Raw genomic sequence first — 14,845 nt, 5'->3', positions numbered from 1 at the left:
TGTGTAGTCCCGCCTTGCGGGGCGAGCCTCCGGGGCAGGGAGAGGGGTTCGGGTTTTCTGGTTTTCGGGTTTTCGAGTTTGTGCTTCCCGCGCAGCGCTCGCGCCCCGCCGGGGCTCGCCGCTGACGTGGACCGCCCGGGAGGCTCCTGAGTGATGCGGGGAGCGTTGTAATGGCCGCGAGCGCCTCGACCGAGGGGGCGCAGTGATCCCGCTCCGTTTTAGGGGGGCCCCTTCAGGGGGAGGCTAACGAAGGCGAGCGCGGCTCCGGGGCCGTCTGCTGCGCGGGCTCCAGGCCGCCGTGCTCCTAGAGACCCCGGGGAGGCTGACGCCCCCGCCCGCACCTGCAGCAGCACCTGCACCCGCACCTGCACCCGCACCCGCATCCGCACCCGCACCTGCACCTGCACCCCCGCCAGCGCCGCAGGACCGGATGACGGCGACGGGGACATGCCGACCAACTGCGCCGCGGCGGGCTGCGCCACTACCTACGACAAGCACATTAACATCAGCTTCCACAGGTAAGCGCGGCGCGGGTTAGGGACGCGGGCCCTCAGGTGCAGGGTCGCCGCTGCGGACGCAGCCGGGGCTCAGGCGCCGACCCCACCGCCTGGCTCGTGCCCAGGAAGCAGCACTTCTGCCCTTTGCGCTGCCCTTCCCCTCCTCTGTCCCCCCACCCTTCCCCTTTTTTCTTTTTTTCTTCTTCTTTTTTGTCCCCCCCCCCCCCTTTTTCTTCTCGCCCTCCGGGAAAGATTAACTCACTTTGAAAGGAAAATCCGAGTCCCGCCCGGTGCTTACTCCTTGGGGGGGAAAAGTAAAAGGAGCATCCCGTGATTTCGTGCTCCGCGATGCATGGGCCTGGGTCTGCACGGGAATGGTGCCTTCCAAGCAAGCGAAACCTCCTGCTGCCGTCCAGATCGGGAAGCCAGGGGCGCCCCCCACCCACCCCCGGGGCAGCACCTGCGTGACCCCGGGTCGCGCGGTCGAGTCCCCATCGGCCTCCCTGCAGGGAGCCTGCTGCTCCTCGGCCTGGGTCTCTGCCCCTCTCTCTGTGTCTCTCAGGAATAAATAAAATTTAAAAACAACAAGAACAACCGGGAAGCGATCACTAGCCAGGCTGGCGTGGGAAGCATTTAGGTGCCTAACAGCCCCGCGCAGGTGGGTAAGCGCGGAACTGAGCTGTCAGTGCGGAGCGGCTTTCCTCCTCACTACGGTGCTGACCTTAGGTGTGGCTCCTCCGATGGCTGCAGGAGCAATCCACAGTCTTTCCTTCTGTCTAACCGGAGCCCTTGAGAACATTTTGAAGGCTGCGTGAAATATAGTAAGTACTCCATAAATGCTTACCTTCCGGGCAAGTGCCTGCAGAAAAGCAGCCTTGAAAAAAAAAAGTTCTGTGCCAATAGTTCCGATTTATTATTTTTTTAAGATTTTATTTATTCATGAGAGACACAGAGAGAGAGGGCCAGAGACACAGGCAGAGGGAGAAGCAGGGAGCCAGACGCGGGACTTGATCCCAGGACCTCGGGGTCACGCACTGGGCCCAAGGCAGATGCTCAACCACTGAGCCACCCGGGTGCCCCTATGTTTTATGTTTTTATTTTTTATTTATTATTATTATTATTATTATTAAAGATTGTATTGATTGATTGATGAGAGACACAGAGAGAGAGAGGCAGAGACACAGGCAGACGGAGAAGCAGGCTCCATGCAGGGAGCCTGACCTGGGACTCAATCCCGGGACCCCAGGATCACGCCCTGGGCCCGAGGCAGATGCTCAGCCACTGAGCCACCCAGGTGCCCCTATGTTTTATGTTTTTATTATTTACTATTATTATTATTAAAGATTTTATTGATTGATTGATGAGAGGCAGAGACACAGGCAGAGGGAGAAGCAGGCTCCATGCAGGGAGCCCGACCTGGGACTTGATCCCAGGACCCCGAGGTCACAACCTGAACCAAAGGCAGCCGCTCCACCGCTGAGCCACCCAGGCATCCCCAATAGTTCTGAGTTTATGTATCTCACAACTTAGTACGATCTTAGAATGTGGAAGATTATATCCTTGACCCTTTCCTTACCTAATTATCACTAAATGCTCTCTTACTAAAAACTGCTACTTTGGGCAGCCCTGGTGGCACAGCAGTTTAGCGCTGCCTGCAGCCGGGGGTGTGATCCTGGAGACCTGGGATCGAGTCCCACATGGGGCTTCCTGCAAGGAGCCTGTTTCTCCCTCTGCCTGTGTCTCTGCCTCTTTCTCTCTCTCTCTCTGAATAAATAAATAAATAAATCTTTAAAAATAATAATAAAATAAAATAACTGCTACTTTAAAAAGGTCCTTGTGATGTTTCTGTTTTTCAGATATTTCATGGGAATGTAGTATTTCATTCATTCATTCATTGAACGTGTACAGGATTCTTGTGCCTGACATTGTGCTAGCAATCCAGAAAGTTATTTTTTTTTTAAGTTTTATTTGTTAGAGCTGGTGTGAGTGGATGGAGGGGCAGAGAGAGAGGGAGATAGCAGTCTCCCAGCCAAGCAGGGACCCCCCTGGGGTAGGGGGGGCTGCATCTCCTGATCCTGAGATCGTGACCTGAGTTACAATCAGGAGTCCAGGGCTTCACCTACAGAGCCCGGCTGGAACCTTCCCCACCCCCAGAAAGTTCTTATACTCCTTTAGTTTAGTAGGTAGTGAGAAAAACATAAATAATTATAGTTAAGTGCTGCAGAAGAGACACTCAGGGATGTCTAACTTAGCCTTGTAAAGTCAAAGAACACTTCTTAAAGGATGTGAAATTTCAGATGATAACCAAAGGATGACATAGATTTAGTCCTGTATGCTACCTTACAGATTTTCTCTTTTATTCAGTGAGCATTCGAGAAGACCTGAGGGTTTCTTAAAAGAATAGCATGATGAGATTTGCATGTTAAGAAGCCCTCTGGCTGCAGTGTGGACAATTTACGGTGTAAAAGTGCTGGTCAAGCATCAAGAGAAGAATTTGATGAGAAATGAGCTTATTCAACATTAATTCGCCCACTCTTTCTTTCACAGGGAATTCTCATACAGTATCAACTGAGCTACACAAGGTACTTCAATGCAGGCACAACCAGCACTAGATTAGAAGAGGTGAGAATTGAGAAGAAAGAGGAACTTGCAGGAAAACAAGGGAGAGCCCACCAGTAACCTAGGCCAGTAACTACTGACAGAAGGGGAAAGAAGTAGATAGACTTAAGAAATGTGTGAGTAGGGACACCTGGATGGGTCAGTGGTTGAGCATCTGCCTTTGGCTCAGGTCATGATCCTGAAGCCCCAGGATCGAGTCCCATGCCAGGCTCCCAGCATGGAGCCTGCTTCTCCCTCTGCCTGTGTCTCTGCCCCCCTCTCTCTCTGTGTGTGTCTCTCATGAATAAATGAATAAAATCTTTAAAAAAAAAAAGAAAGAAAGAAAGAAAGGTGTGAGTAGGAGGCGCCTGGGTGGCTCAGTGGGTTGAGTACCTGCCTTCAGTTCAGGTCATGATCTTGGGGCCCTGGGATAGAGCCCCACGCCAGGCTCCCTGTTTAGTGGAGAGTCTGCTTCTCTGCTTCTCCCTCTCCTTCTGTTCTCCCTCCCCCCTCCCCCCATGTGCACTCTCTTTGTCTGAAATAAAATCTTAAAAAAAAAAAAAAAAAGAGTAGAAACCACTGTATTTGGTAATTTGATGTGGAAGATGAGGGAGAGGGAGGAGTCCGAGGCACCCATCATCTTGAATGTTTGAGAGATACACAGTGATACAGTAACATGCATATTTGATGATCTGTCTTCTATGAAATTAATGTGTTCATGGAAATTCAGATCTTAACATTATATAATAAATTACATTCCTATTTCATAAATACAATGTTTGACCAACTTCTTTCCTAGGGTGTTGATAGGTTTATCCCAGTGTACAACTTAGGTTGCCTATGCTCATTGTCCTGTTTTTCTTATCTGTTAGCCCACTCCAGTCTAAGTCCCCCCAACAGTCTCCTGAAACTGCTCTTGCTAAGATAAGTTATTGCTCTTTTATTTCTTTTTCATGGCATGTCTTCATTTCCTCCTTGAAATACTCTACTTTTGAATTATTTGATACTGATTTTGTGATTTTCGTCTGGGACCTACCTTCAGTTTTCTCGGCCAGCCCCTTCCTTTCTCTGCCCCCTGACCTAGGTCTCTCCACTCTTATCAAAATGATTTTAACTGTTCCTGTGGACTCAGTTAACTCGTCGAAGCCTCGGAAATCAACATCTCCAGTCCAATCTTTCTAATGAGTTCCAGACCTACATAGGCCAAGTGTCTCGGTATTTCCCTGGTCTCTCTTCAGTTCCTCGGGTTCAATATGTCAAAACTATACTAATGAGCTTGCTCTTCCCCTAAAACTACACCACGTCCCATACTCCTTTTCTCAGTAAATGAAAACACCGTCCACCCCGAAAGTGAGAGGATATCCTCCCTTGACTTCTCCCCATTCCCTCTTGATTGGATTGTTACAATAGCCTCTTACCTGGTTCACTGCTTCCATTCATGCACTCCTGACCTCTCTTCTATAATCAATGGTGTGTTGCTAAAGGTTTAACAACAGGATCGGGATCTCCAGGGAAAGGGGAAAGCACTGATTTGTGATGTTTGCCCAATTCCCATGGCTGGTTTCAAGCTACCAATATGAAATCACTGATCACAGAGTTGGGAAGAAATGTGCAGTACCACTCTGTTCTATAGCATTTATATCACACAGTTATAACAGACAAACAATTTTAAGAATATAGGCAATAGTAAAGTAATAAAGAAATTATGGGTTTCAGTGTTTACTACCTTTGTTCTTCATTTAATTGCAAACTTATATAATTTTTAATAATGGCTGTATTTAATAGCCAGCTAAAACATTTGAGGTTAATAATTACCCTCTAAATTAGGCCTTTTAATGGCCTACCAATGCTATTTTGGATATGACTTCAAAATTACTCTTAACTTAGAAGGCTCTCCAGCATCATTTCATGTCATAACACTACACTACTCCTACCCTACTTTCTCTATCTAACTCCTACTTTCTTAAAGCCTCCTGACCAGGGGACCCCTGGGTGGCTCAGCGGCTTAGCGCCTGCCTTGGGCCCAGGGTGTGATCCTGGAGTCCCAGGATCAGGTCCCACGTCAGGCTCCTGGCATGGAGCCTGCTTCTCCCTCTGCATGTATCTCTGCCTCTCTCTCTCTCTCTCTATGCCTATCGTGAATAAATAAACAAAATCTTTAAAAAAAAAAAAAAAAAGCCTCCTGACTAGATTAGCTCTTCCTGTTTTATGGCTCCGTGCCACCCTGTACTTACCCCTTTATAACACTCATGAACTTGTAATTACTTTTATTAATAAATAGCTTTTATTTAGTATTTACTGTGTACTGCACACTGGGCAAAGCATTTACTCACATTTTCTCATTTAATCCCTGGAACCATAGTAAGTACCATTATTACTCCACTGTATAGGTGATAAAACTGAAGCCTAAAAAGGCTCAAGAATTTATCTGGTGTCCCTCAGGTATCGCACTGAAGGAACCAGGATTTGCACCTCGATTTGATGCCAGAGACAACATTCTCAGCCACTCCTTTTTCCTGCGTCAAGCCATTTGATTTCTACCCTTCCCATTACAATATACCCTCACATAAAGGGTAGATACCATAAAGGTTAGGTCGGTTTTGTCTACCACTATGTCCTCAGTGCCTACAACAGTCTTGGAATATAAAAGGCATTCAGCTATTATTAAAGACTCAAGCAAAGTAGCATTATTTAAAACACTGACTTTTCCAAAACATCTAATGTTTCTGAAAGTTTGGTTCTATTACTGGTAGACAAGAATATATCCAGCAGTTACCACCATGTTAATTTTTTAGTATTTACAACAGGATTTATTATGACTTAAATTAAGCTTATGGGCTATATCTCCCACCCTTCGAAAATGCTGAGAAAAATCCAGACACATGAAAAACATGATTAAGGTTAATGCTGTATATAAATATTGTCCAAAATCAAATATAAAATTGCTGATTATTTTTATTTTTCTATTTCAACACAGATAACTAAACATTATTTAGTAATGATGAATAATCCCCTTAGTTTGTTCATTCTTTGATTCACTGAGAAAGTTCATTGAATGCTTACTTAACCGGATATAGTGAAAAGCATAGCTCCAACCATGAGATACTTAGGATATAGGAGTGGAAGTAGAAAAGTAAACCATTAGAATACAAACGATATTCTATATGATATATAGGAACATCTAACCCAGTCCATGAAAAATTTCCTTAGGAATATGGGATTCCTAAATTGAATCTTAAGGAAGGAAAACTAACCTAAGTTAAAGTTCAATTAGGCATCAGTTTCATAATCAGGGAGCTAGTTGGCTTTTTTTTTAAGACTTTATTTATTTATTCATGAGAGACACACAGAGAGGCAGAGACACAGGCAGAGGGAGAAGCAGGCTCCATGCAGGGAACCCGAGGTGGGACTAGATAATGGGTCTCCAAGGATCACACCCTGAGCCAAAGGCAGATAGATGCTCAACCACTTAGCCACCCAGGCATCCCAGGGAGCTAGTTTTAAAAAGAGCTAGAGACGCCTAGCTGGCTCAATTGGTAGAGCATGTGACTCGATCTCGGGGTCTTGAGTTCAAGCCCCATGTTGGGTGTGGAGCCTATTAAAAAAAAAAAAGTCTTCTACAAAGAGCTAAAAAATTAAAAGGCTGAAAAATAATATCTGAAAAACACTCTTCATACATCTGAAGAATATTATAGCAATGATAATACAATGATACTTATTTGTTCTGCATCTTTATTGAGGCCCAAACAAGAAATGTGCTTGTAAACTAAAGTTTGACTTTTACCTGAGGCTATAGGAAACATTTCCAAACCCTTAAGTATTGGAACAGAAATATTTGAAATGAGAATACATTATTAGTAACAGGTGAGGGCTAGGCGGAGTAGATAAATCCTCCATCACAGGTTTCTTTCTTTCTTTCTTTCTTTCTTTCTTTCTTTTTTTTTTTTTTTACTATCACAGGTTTCTAATGAAATTTCTAAAAGCCTACATACATGAAAACATGAACTGTAAAGTGACATACAAATGTTAATATTTTCAGATTAGGGTATGTCTGGGCGGGGTGCGAGGGACAGGAGGTGGGAGGGTGCTTACCAGTTAGTCTGGGTTTTCATCTGTCTGAGTCCCTCACTGCTGGTGATTTGAGCAAACCTACTATATCTGATCGAGCCAAAGTTGTTGCTACCTAGGAAAGCTTCACTTGGGGGTTTCTGAGCCACATGATCTTTTAACATCATTTTAATGGTTCTTTTTAAACACGAGTCAGTTCATAATTAATATTTAAAGGATAAAATAGTCAAACTAAAGAGCTCAACTCAAACTTAATACATGTAAATTTTGATTGTCATGTTCTCAAGTCAGCACCGTTTACCACTAGAATTTTGGGGCAGTCTCATATTTTTCTCCTTGACGGGTGTACACTGGTACATACATATCAGTATATTTTGTATAACCATGAAAGGAATGACATTCCTGCTGGGCTTGTCAGCAGCATTTTACTTTTTGTAATAATCATGCTTCCTACTGTACTATATAGCTTAAGAGTCCACTTTTTAAAAACATGTGCAGTTTACATGGAAGTAATACAGTGAATTGTTAGTTTATATTGTTTTACATCAGTTACGCCAACATTTGTGGAGCCCCTACTGTTTGCAAGGCACTGTGCTAAGTGTTAAAGATAAATAGATGATGTAATGATCAATATGTCCTCAAGAAACTTATAATCTACTTTTATTTCACTGGAAATTTATTAAAATGGAAAAATTACAAAAGAATGCGTTAAGTGTGTCACAGTGAAGGAATACAGAGGAAGGAATATCAGAATCTGTCTAGGCTTTCCCTGATAAAATTTAATCTGTAGATATTTGATTTGTCCTGACCATGTACATATGTCAGCAGCAAGCTGATCACAGCATTGTGAATAATGCTTATAATGGTTCTACATAACCTTGATTTAGATCAGTATAGTTTTATTTTTACTGCCAATGTTAAGAACTAGGTTGGGAAGAACGGTCTTTTTTAAAGGCCTGAAAAATAAAAGCACTCCAGTCAGTTTTTCATTAGTTGTTTTGCAACTTGTAAAAGATAGCATGAATTGGTTTTTGTTCCAGTGTCTGGATATTATATGTAAATGGAAGATGCTTTAAATCATCATCCATCTTAAAATTTAAAATTCCTTTTAACCATTACAACCAGAAGTGTGATTGTTGGAAGTTGAATTGCCTTTTTTTTTTTTTTTAAAGGTTTCCTTTGGATCCTAAGAGAAGAAAAGAATGGATTCGTCTGCTTAGGCGCAAAAATTTTGTGCCAGGAAAACACACTTTTCTTTGTTCAAAGCACTTTGAAGCCTCCTGTTTTGACTTAACAGGACAAACTCGACGACTTAAAATGGATGCTGTTCCAACCATTTTTGATTTCTGTACCCATTTAAAGTCTATGGTAGGTAACATTACTTTTCTTTTACCCATTTTTACCATTTTTGATATCCATTCTTTTTTCTTTACAAAGTAGAACAATTCAGAATATAATGAAGTTCATATATAATGATATGCCTCAAGAAAGTCACAAAACTTCCTCTTGTGCAGTAAAGGTGCAGGCTGCAGTTATTGCTCAGGTCTCCTGACTCCAATATTCTTTCCCCAATCCAAACTACTTTTACTGTATTGGAATTTTACATTACTTCCAGTTATTATCAATATCAATAATTGAATCAATGGTAAAACAGAAATCCTAAGTAAGGAAACCTCCAGCATCATTCTGCTCTGATGTTTAAGATAACATTCAAAATGGGTATGAAGAGCTTTAAGAATACCACTCCCCAAAGAATCCCAGAGTTATACCAGAGAGTGTAAGTTCAGAAGAAGGCATCACAGAAAACTTCATTGAGCTCAGGCATTTAGGCTGGAGTTTGGGCTTGGACTTTGGAACGTGGGAGAAGGTTCTTAACCTTGCACAGGACAATTATGGTAACATGATGAGAACAAAAGCCAATGGGTTGAGGGGTAAGTAGAAAACAATTAAGTGTTAGGTAAGTGATATGTAAAAGGAAGAATTAAGGTACATGATGAATGTATTAAAACAATATTTCATCTAGTTGGGGAAAATCTGATCAGAGGAAAAGGTATTGGTCCACAAATGAATTTCTGTGTTAATAAATGTTTGTTGAATCAATAAAAGATACAAACTTATGAAGTTATAACCTAATCTGGGAACTTAAAGTGATTTAATAGTTGTGGGAGTATAAATCAAGACAGTGAGTGGCAAAATGGGGTGAGATCCTAAATTGTAAGTTCGCCATGTTAAAGATTTTTTTGTCTTTAGATAATGAGGCAAAGGGGAATTTAGCCAGTTACAGAAACATCAAATCTGTCGGAAAAATTATTTTGGTAGCAGAATATGAATGAGGTTCAGAATGAGGTGGACATCATTAAAGAATTTTTTAGTGGGACGCCTGGGTGGCTCTGCGGTTGAGCATCTGCCTTAGGTTCAGGGCATGATCCCAGGGTCCTGGGATCAAGTCCCACATCGGGCTCCCCACAGGGAGTCTGCTTCTCTCTCTCCCTGTGTCTCTGCCTCTCTCTCTCTCTCTGTGTCTCATGAATAAATAAATAAAATCTTTTTTTTAAAAAAAAAGAATTTTTTAGTATATTCAAGCCATATGTGATATAGGCTTGGTGTAGGCCATAGCCTTAAGGATGATGGAGAGAAAGGATTGATGATAGGGATATTTTAAAAGTAGAATTAATTGAATTCGATAACTAATTGAGTAAAAGAAATAAAGGGAAAAAGAGTCCTTAGATTTGGGTAGAAAGTTCCTAAGCAGATTTTAAATCTTTGAATGGAAGATATAACTGTGAACATTTAGTAAATCTACTCAGAACCTTAATACTCGGGAATAATTTTTTATTAAGTAGAACCTCAGTTTTGAAATATCAAATTGAAAGAATAGTATTTACTTAAAAAAGAGAGAAATCAGTACCACAGAAAAACCAGATGTTTACATACATTATATTGGTCTTAGAAATTCCAAAATATTTTTAAAGTCTCCACAAAATCATACCCAGTAACTTGAAAGAGACCTTGGAAGTCCATTGTCTATTTTCAAACAATATTTGTATCCCTCTGGAGAGAAAAGACAAAAGAAATAAGGTGGCTGGAGTTAATTTAACAAGTTGAGAAACCTAAATCCACAATTACATGTGACGGGCAGGTGATATTGACTGTAAAACTTTTAAAATCAGTTTTTACAAGAGGAGTTTAATTACTTTTATACAAAACTAGGCAAAATTTACTTATTTGTGATATTTCATAATTTATGTTCAACCCTCTAATTTTATTTGGCTTAGAAACTCAAGTCAAGGAATCTTTTGAAGAAAAACAACAATTGTACCCCAAAAGGACCATCTAATTTAAAACCAAACATTAGTAGTCAGCAAGTACTACTTGAACACAGTTATGCTTTTAGGAATCCTATGGAGGCAAAAAAGAGGATAATTAAACTGGAAAAGGAAATAGCAAGCTTAAGAAAGAAAATGAAAACTTGCTTACAAAAAGAACGCAGAGCAACACGAAGATGGATCAAAGCCGCGTGCTTGGTGAAGAATCTGGAAGCAAATAACATATTACCTAAGGGCACATCAGAACACATTTTACCAACTGCCTTAAGCAGTCTTCCTTTGGAAGATTTCAAGATTCTTGAACAAGATCCACAAGATAAAACATTACCAATTCTATAAAACAGTCATTTAAGATTAATTGGCCTACAAGGAACTTGAGGCCCATCCTTCACTCTATTCAAAGGTAAAGATATTTAAGGAAATTATGCCAAATTGGATATTTAATAAAGTTTTACTTAAAGTAACATTACATAATTTATGAAGACTTGATTATAAAAAAAATGGAAACTTTCTATGAAACTTTTATTTGAAAAAGAATGGAAGTGCCTTACTTAAGAATTATGTACTTAAAAATTTTGCTAAGAAATTGTATGTTTGCAAGGTGTTTGTTTTTTTGTCTTTTAAAATTACTTTTAAAGAACTGTGATATGTTTAATTTATATTGGAAAAAAATTGTTTTTTCCTGTACCAGTGTTGGGATATTACATTCTAAATAGGATGCTAAGTAGGAATTAACCAACATTAAATATGACTTTAAAACTGCTGGGTTTTGTATTAATTGAATCATTATTGGCACTGGATTTGGAAATTTTATAGGAAAAAATTCTGAGGTATAAGGCAAATTCTGTTATTTAGTTAAACTTTCTGTATCTACTCACCAATAAAAGTGAGCTAATCATGGCTTCCCTCATGAAAATATTGGCTTTTAAAATAGATTGTAAAAAAAATAAAATAAAATAGATTGTAAAATATTTTGAAAATAATATTTTGAAAGTGAAGTACTCTTGCATCATCCAAGCAAGGTAAGGCCTCAAGAACCTCAGACTAGTGAAAATAGGTAGCCGATTATACATCGTGAAATACTCTAGACATTGTGATCTAGCTTTTACCTTAAATAAAATGATAAATTCATACTATTTTTTCCTCATAATAAAAATATTTCATTTTCAGTTCCAAAGATGGTACATTAATTAGGCAACATGATACAAAGTTCTGTTAGGAATACCCCCTTGCCCGCATATATGTTGATACCAAAACTCTTACGCTGTTTTTTCCCCATAAGCCCTCATTAGGTTTAATCACAGAAAGGTACTTACCATATTATATCTTCACTACTTACACTTTAAAATGGAATCAATCTATTGTACATATCAGCTTGCTTTTATCTCCCTTTTTAGCGAGTCTAATAGAGCAACTGTACTGCAGAAGGGAAGTGAAATGTATTTTCTATATAAATGTATCTGAAAAGCTATGCAAATGCTAATTATTTTACAAAATAGAACTATGATAGTTTCCACTTGACTAATTAAGCGGTTCACCATAATTCACCACATAAATTTTTGATTTTAATAAGAATCCTTCCCTTCAAACGGCTTTGGGAAAATCACATTAAATTTATTAATGTGTAATCAAGTTATTCAATCTTAGTTCAGGCTTCTAACACTACCATATGAAAGTAGCATGCATCTACCTAACCAAAATTGCTCTAAAGTTCTTCCTTTAAGGTAATAGCTATCTTACTTTATAAAGAAATTTGGGGGTTTTATTGGGGTGAAAGTTTTGTTTTTGATGGTATTTGCTTGGATCCTAGCAATAGTCTACTTCCAGCATTAGCACTCTTACTTTTAATAAGGATTGCCTCCCAACCAACTAGATTTCACAAAGGCAAGGATAAGAAAAGTCTGTATTATTATCATCAGGCACTTACAACAAATATTTATGAAAATCCTTTTGTGAATATTGTAAACCTTGTTAGTCATTTTATTTTAAATATTGGACATAACTCCTTGGAATTGTCATCGTGTTTTTTTCTACAATGGTTTCAAATATCTCTTCACTTACTGACCATAACGTTATACCTCAAAATAAGTTGGGCAAATAATCATTTAAACATAAACTGTTAAAAAAAAAAAAAACATAAACTGTTTTCCAACAATAAACTCTCATGTAGTTCATCACCCCTCTTCAATATAAAACAAAATACTAATTAATGAAGGTCAGTTCCTATCTACAATAGTATCTTGGTATCTTAAGGTAACATTTTAAAAATTACCCAAAAATCCCATAAAATACAAGCTTTTGACAAAGTTAACTTAGACTTCATTATTATTTGAGACTACTGAATAAACTACCACTCAGTAATTTTAAAGTAAATTTTTTTGGTGTTTTCTCCATGTCATTGTCAGGTTACTGTCCTGATAACATGCTTTAAATTCTCCCTGCATCAAATTGTTTCATTAACATACAGATACTTGTCTACCTTAAAACTAGGTTCATTCATAGAGAAAAACCTAAATCTTTTTAAATCCTGTTTTCAGTAGTTGATAAACTTATCATTTTGACCGTCTACCATCTGCTCTTTTTCATCTGGTGGACCCAACACATAGCCTCTGTTCATTCTCTGTTGTTATTCATTCTATGCCTGCCAGGAACTAACCTCTACAAAGAACCAGCAAAAGGCTAATGACTTTATATAAAGATGACATGATTATCTGCCCTTAAATTCCTTAAGAGTCTCCTGAGAGAAAAAAAAATCTTTGTAATACAGTATGATAAATGTCATAAACAAAATATATGTGAAGTGCTTTGGTAAATGCTGTTGAGTTAGAATTTAATAAGTATATAAATTTTAGACCTTTTTCCCAAAAAACTTTTTCCTTGAAACAAAACAGATTTTTCTTATGACTTACCAAAGGAGATAGAAAGACATCAGTAAAAAAAAAAAAAAAAAAAAAAAAGAAAAGAAAGACATCAGTAGGGACCTGAATTAAATAGTGTTTTCATGAGTTGTAAATTTTCCCCTTGAAAATGAACACTGAACAAATTAGTTGTTAATGGTATCTTTGTTAACAGGAAAACGTAACTGAATAAAATACTGTGTCAAACCCAAGTACCCAGATTTATTTGACATTTGATGTTTTTATAAAATAACGATCTACTAACAGATTTTTACAAATAATTCAGCTCAGAGTCTTAAAGTTAACAAAGCCCTATGGTATGCATTAGCTCTCTTGTCCTTTACAAATATTCTGTGGTGGGTGGCATTATCTCCAATATACAGATGAAGAAATCCTTGTTAATGTTATTTATTTACTTAGACGTTTAATGTGTGCTTATTGGCACAAGGAATAGAAATGCCAGCAGTCCAGGAAGTTCAATCCTAAATTGAACAATGGTGTTCAGCCTTCAAATCCTCTGCTCTACCCTCCACGTTATAGCCCCCTATCCAAAATATCAATCATGCTATTAAAGTAGGACGTCATGTGTCTCAAAAAACTAAAATAAAAAATTTTTACATGTGTATATACTTAAGATAGTCTGTGAAGTCAGCATAGAACTTTTCTAGGTAGACTTTATAATGTTTGTATTTTATCTCATTTCTCAATATTAGAATACGGGTACATTTTAATTTTGGTATAATTGAGAAAATAGCTCATCTTTATGCCAGAACATAGTTTTCTTTAGGTATTTAGACAGTTGGAAAATTTCTAAAATTGATGATTTTATAACGTATGTGAAACAATTACATATTGTATTCTGAGTATGTTGATATTAAACATTTTTTACGAGGAAAGTACTGTCATTCCTATTATTTTACAAAAATGTACATGAATATCTCTGGGGAAATCTTTCCCCTAAATGGACCCCCTAAAATACTTCTGTAGAAGTCCTTGCCCCAGATTGAAGCAAATTGTAAACAAAATAAAGATATGTAAAGCCTAGAAGAGGAATTTTAATTTTTGTTGCTCAGATTATATCCAAGCATACATTATAGCTTATTTGCACTGTTTTTTTTTTAATATTTTGGGTTTTTTAAAAGATTTTATTTATTTGAGAGAGAGAGCAGGAGCTTAACAGGAGAGGGGGAGCAGAGGGAGAGGGCCAAGCAGATGGACACAGGGCTGGATCCCAGGACCCTGAGCTTATGACCTGAACCGAAATCAAGAGTTGGACCACTCCCTGAGCCACCTACGTGCTCCTGCACTGGCCTATACTGGTCATGCAAACCTAAACCAGACATACGAAGGGCTATAAAAATTCTCATAAAACACAAACATCAGACAAGGTTGCCCTGGGACTGATGAAATGATGGGGAAGAAAAAGCAAGATCAATCCATAATTTTGTTCAAGAGACAA

General features: G+C 38.9%; 1 protein-coding gene across 1 annotated transcript; it reads left to right on the top strand.

Moving 5' to 3' along the window:
- Window positions 1-121: 121 nt before the first annotated feature.
- THAP2 (THAP domain containing 2) lies at window positions 122-14,430 on the top strand. The gene is made up of 3 exons (XM_041755108.1): window positions 122-518; window positions 8,336-8,531; window positions 10,439-14,430. The coding sequence occupies exons 1-3, from the start codon at window positions 448-450 to the stop codon at window positions 10,826-10,828; spliced, it is 657 nt and encodes a 218-aa protein (XP_041611042.1). The 5' UTR covers window positions 122-447; the 3' UTR covers window positions 10,829-14,430.
- Window positions 14,431-14,845: the final 415 nt, after the last annotated feature.

The sequence above is a fragment of the Vulpes lagopus genome, chromosome 5, assembly GCF_018345385.1.
Source record: "Vulpes lagopus strain Blue_001 chromosome 5, ASM1834538v1, whole genome shotgun sequence".
Lineage (NCBI taxonomy): Eukaryota > Metazoa > Chordata > Mammalia > Carnivora > Canidae > Vulpes > Vulpes lagopus.
This window is presented reverse-complemented; position numbering and strand designations above follow the sequence as displayed.

Bases quoted from the DNA above. Each gene is read 5' to 3' on its own strand.
- THAP2 (XM_041755108.1), top strand. From the start codon at position 448: ATGCCGACCAACTGCGCCGCGGCGGGCTGCGCCACTACCTACGACAAG. The intron at 519-8,335 runs GTAAGCGCGGCG...TTTTTTTTAAAG, and splicing joins ATTAACATCAGCTTCCACAG to GTTTCCTTTGGATCCTAAGA. The intron at 8,532-10,438 runs GTAGGTAACATT...TATTTGGCTTAG, and splicing joins GTACCCATTTAAAGTCTATG to AAACTCAAGTCAAGGAATCT.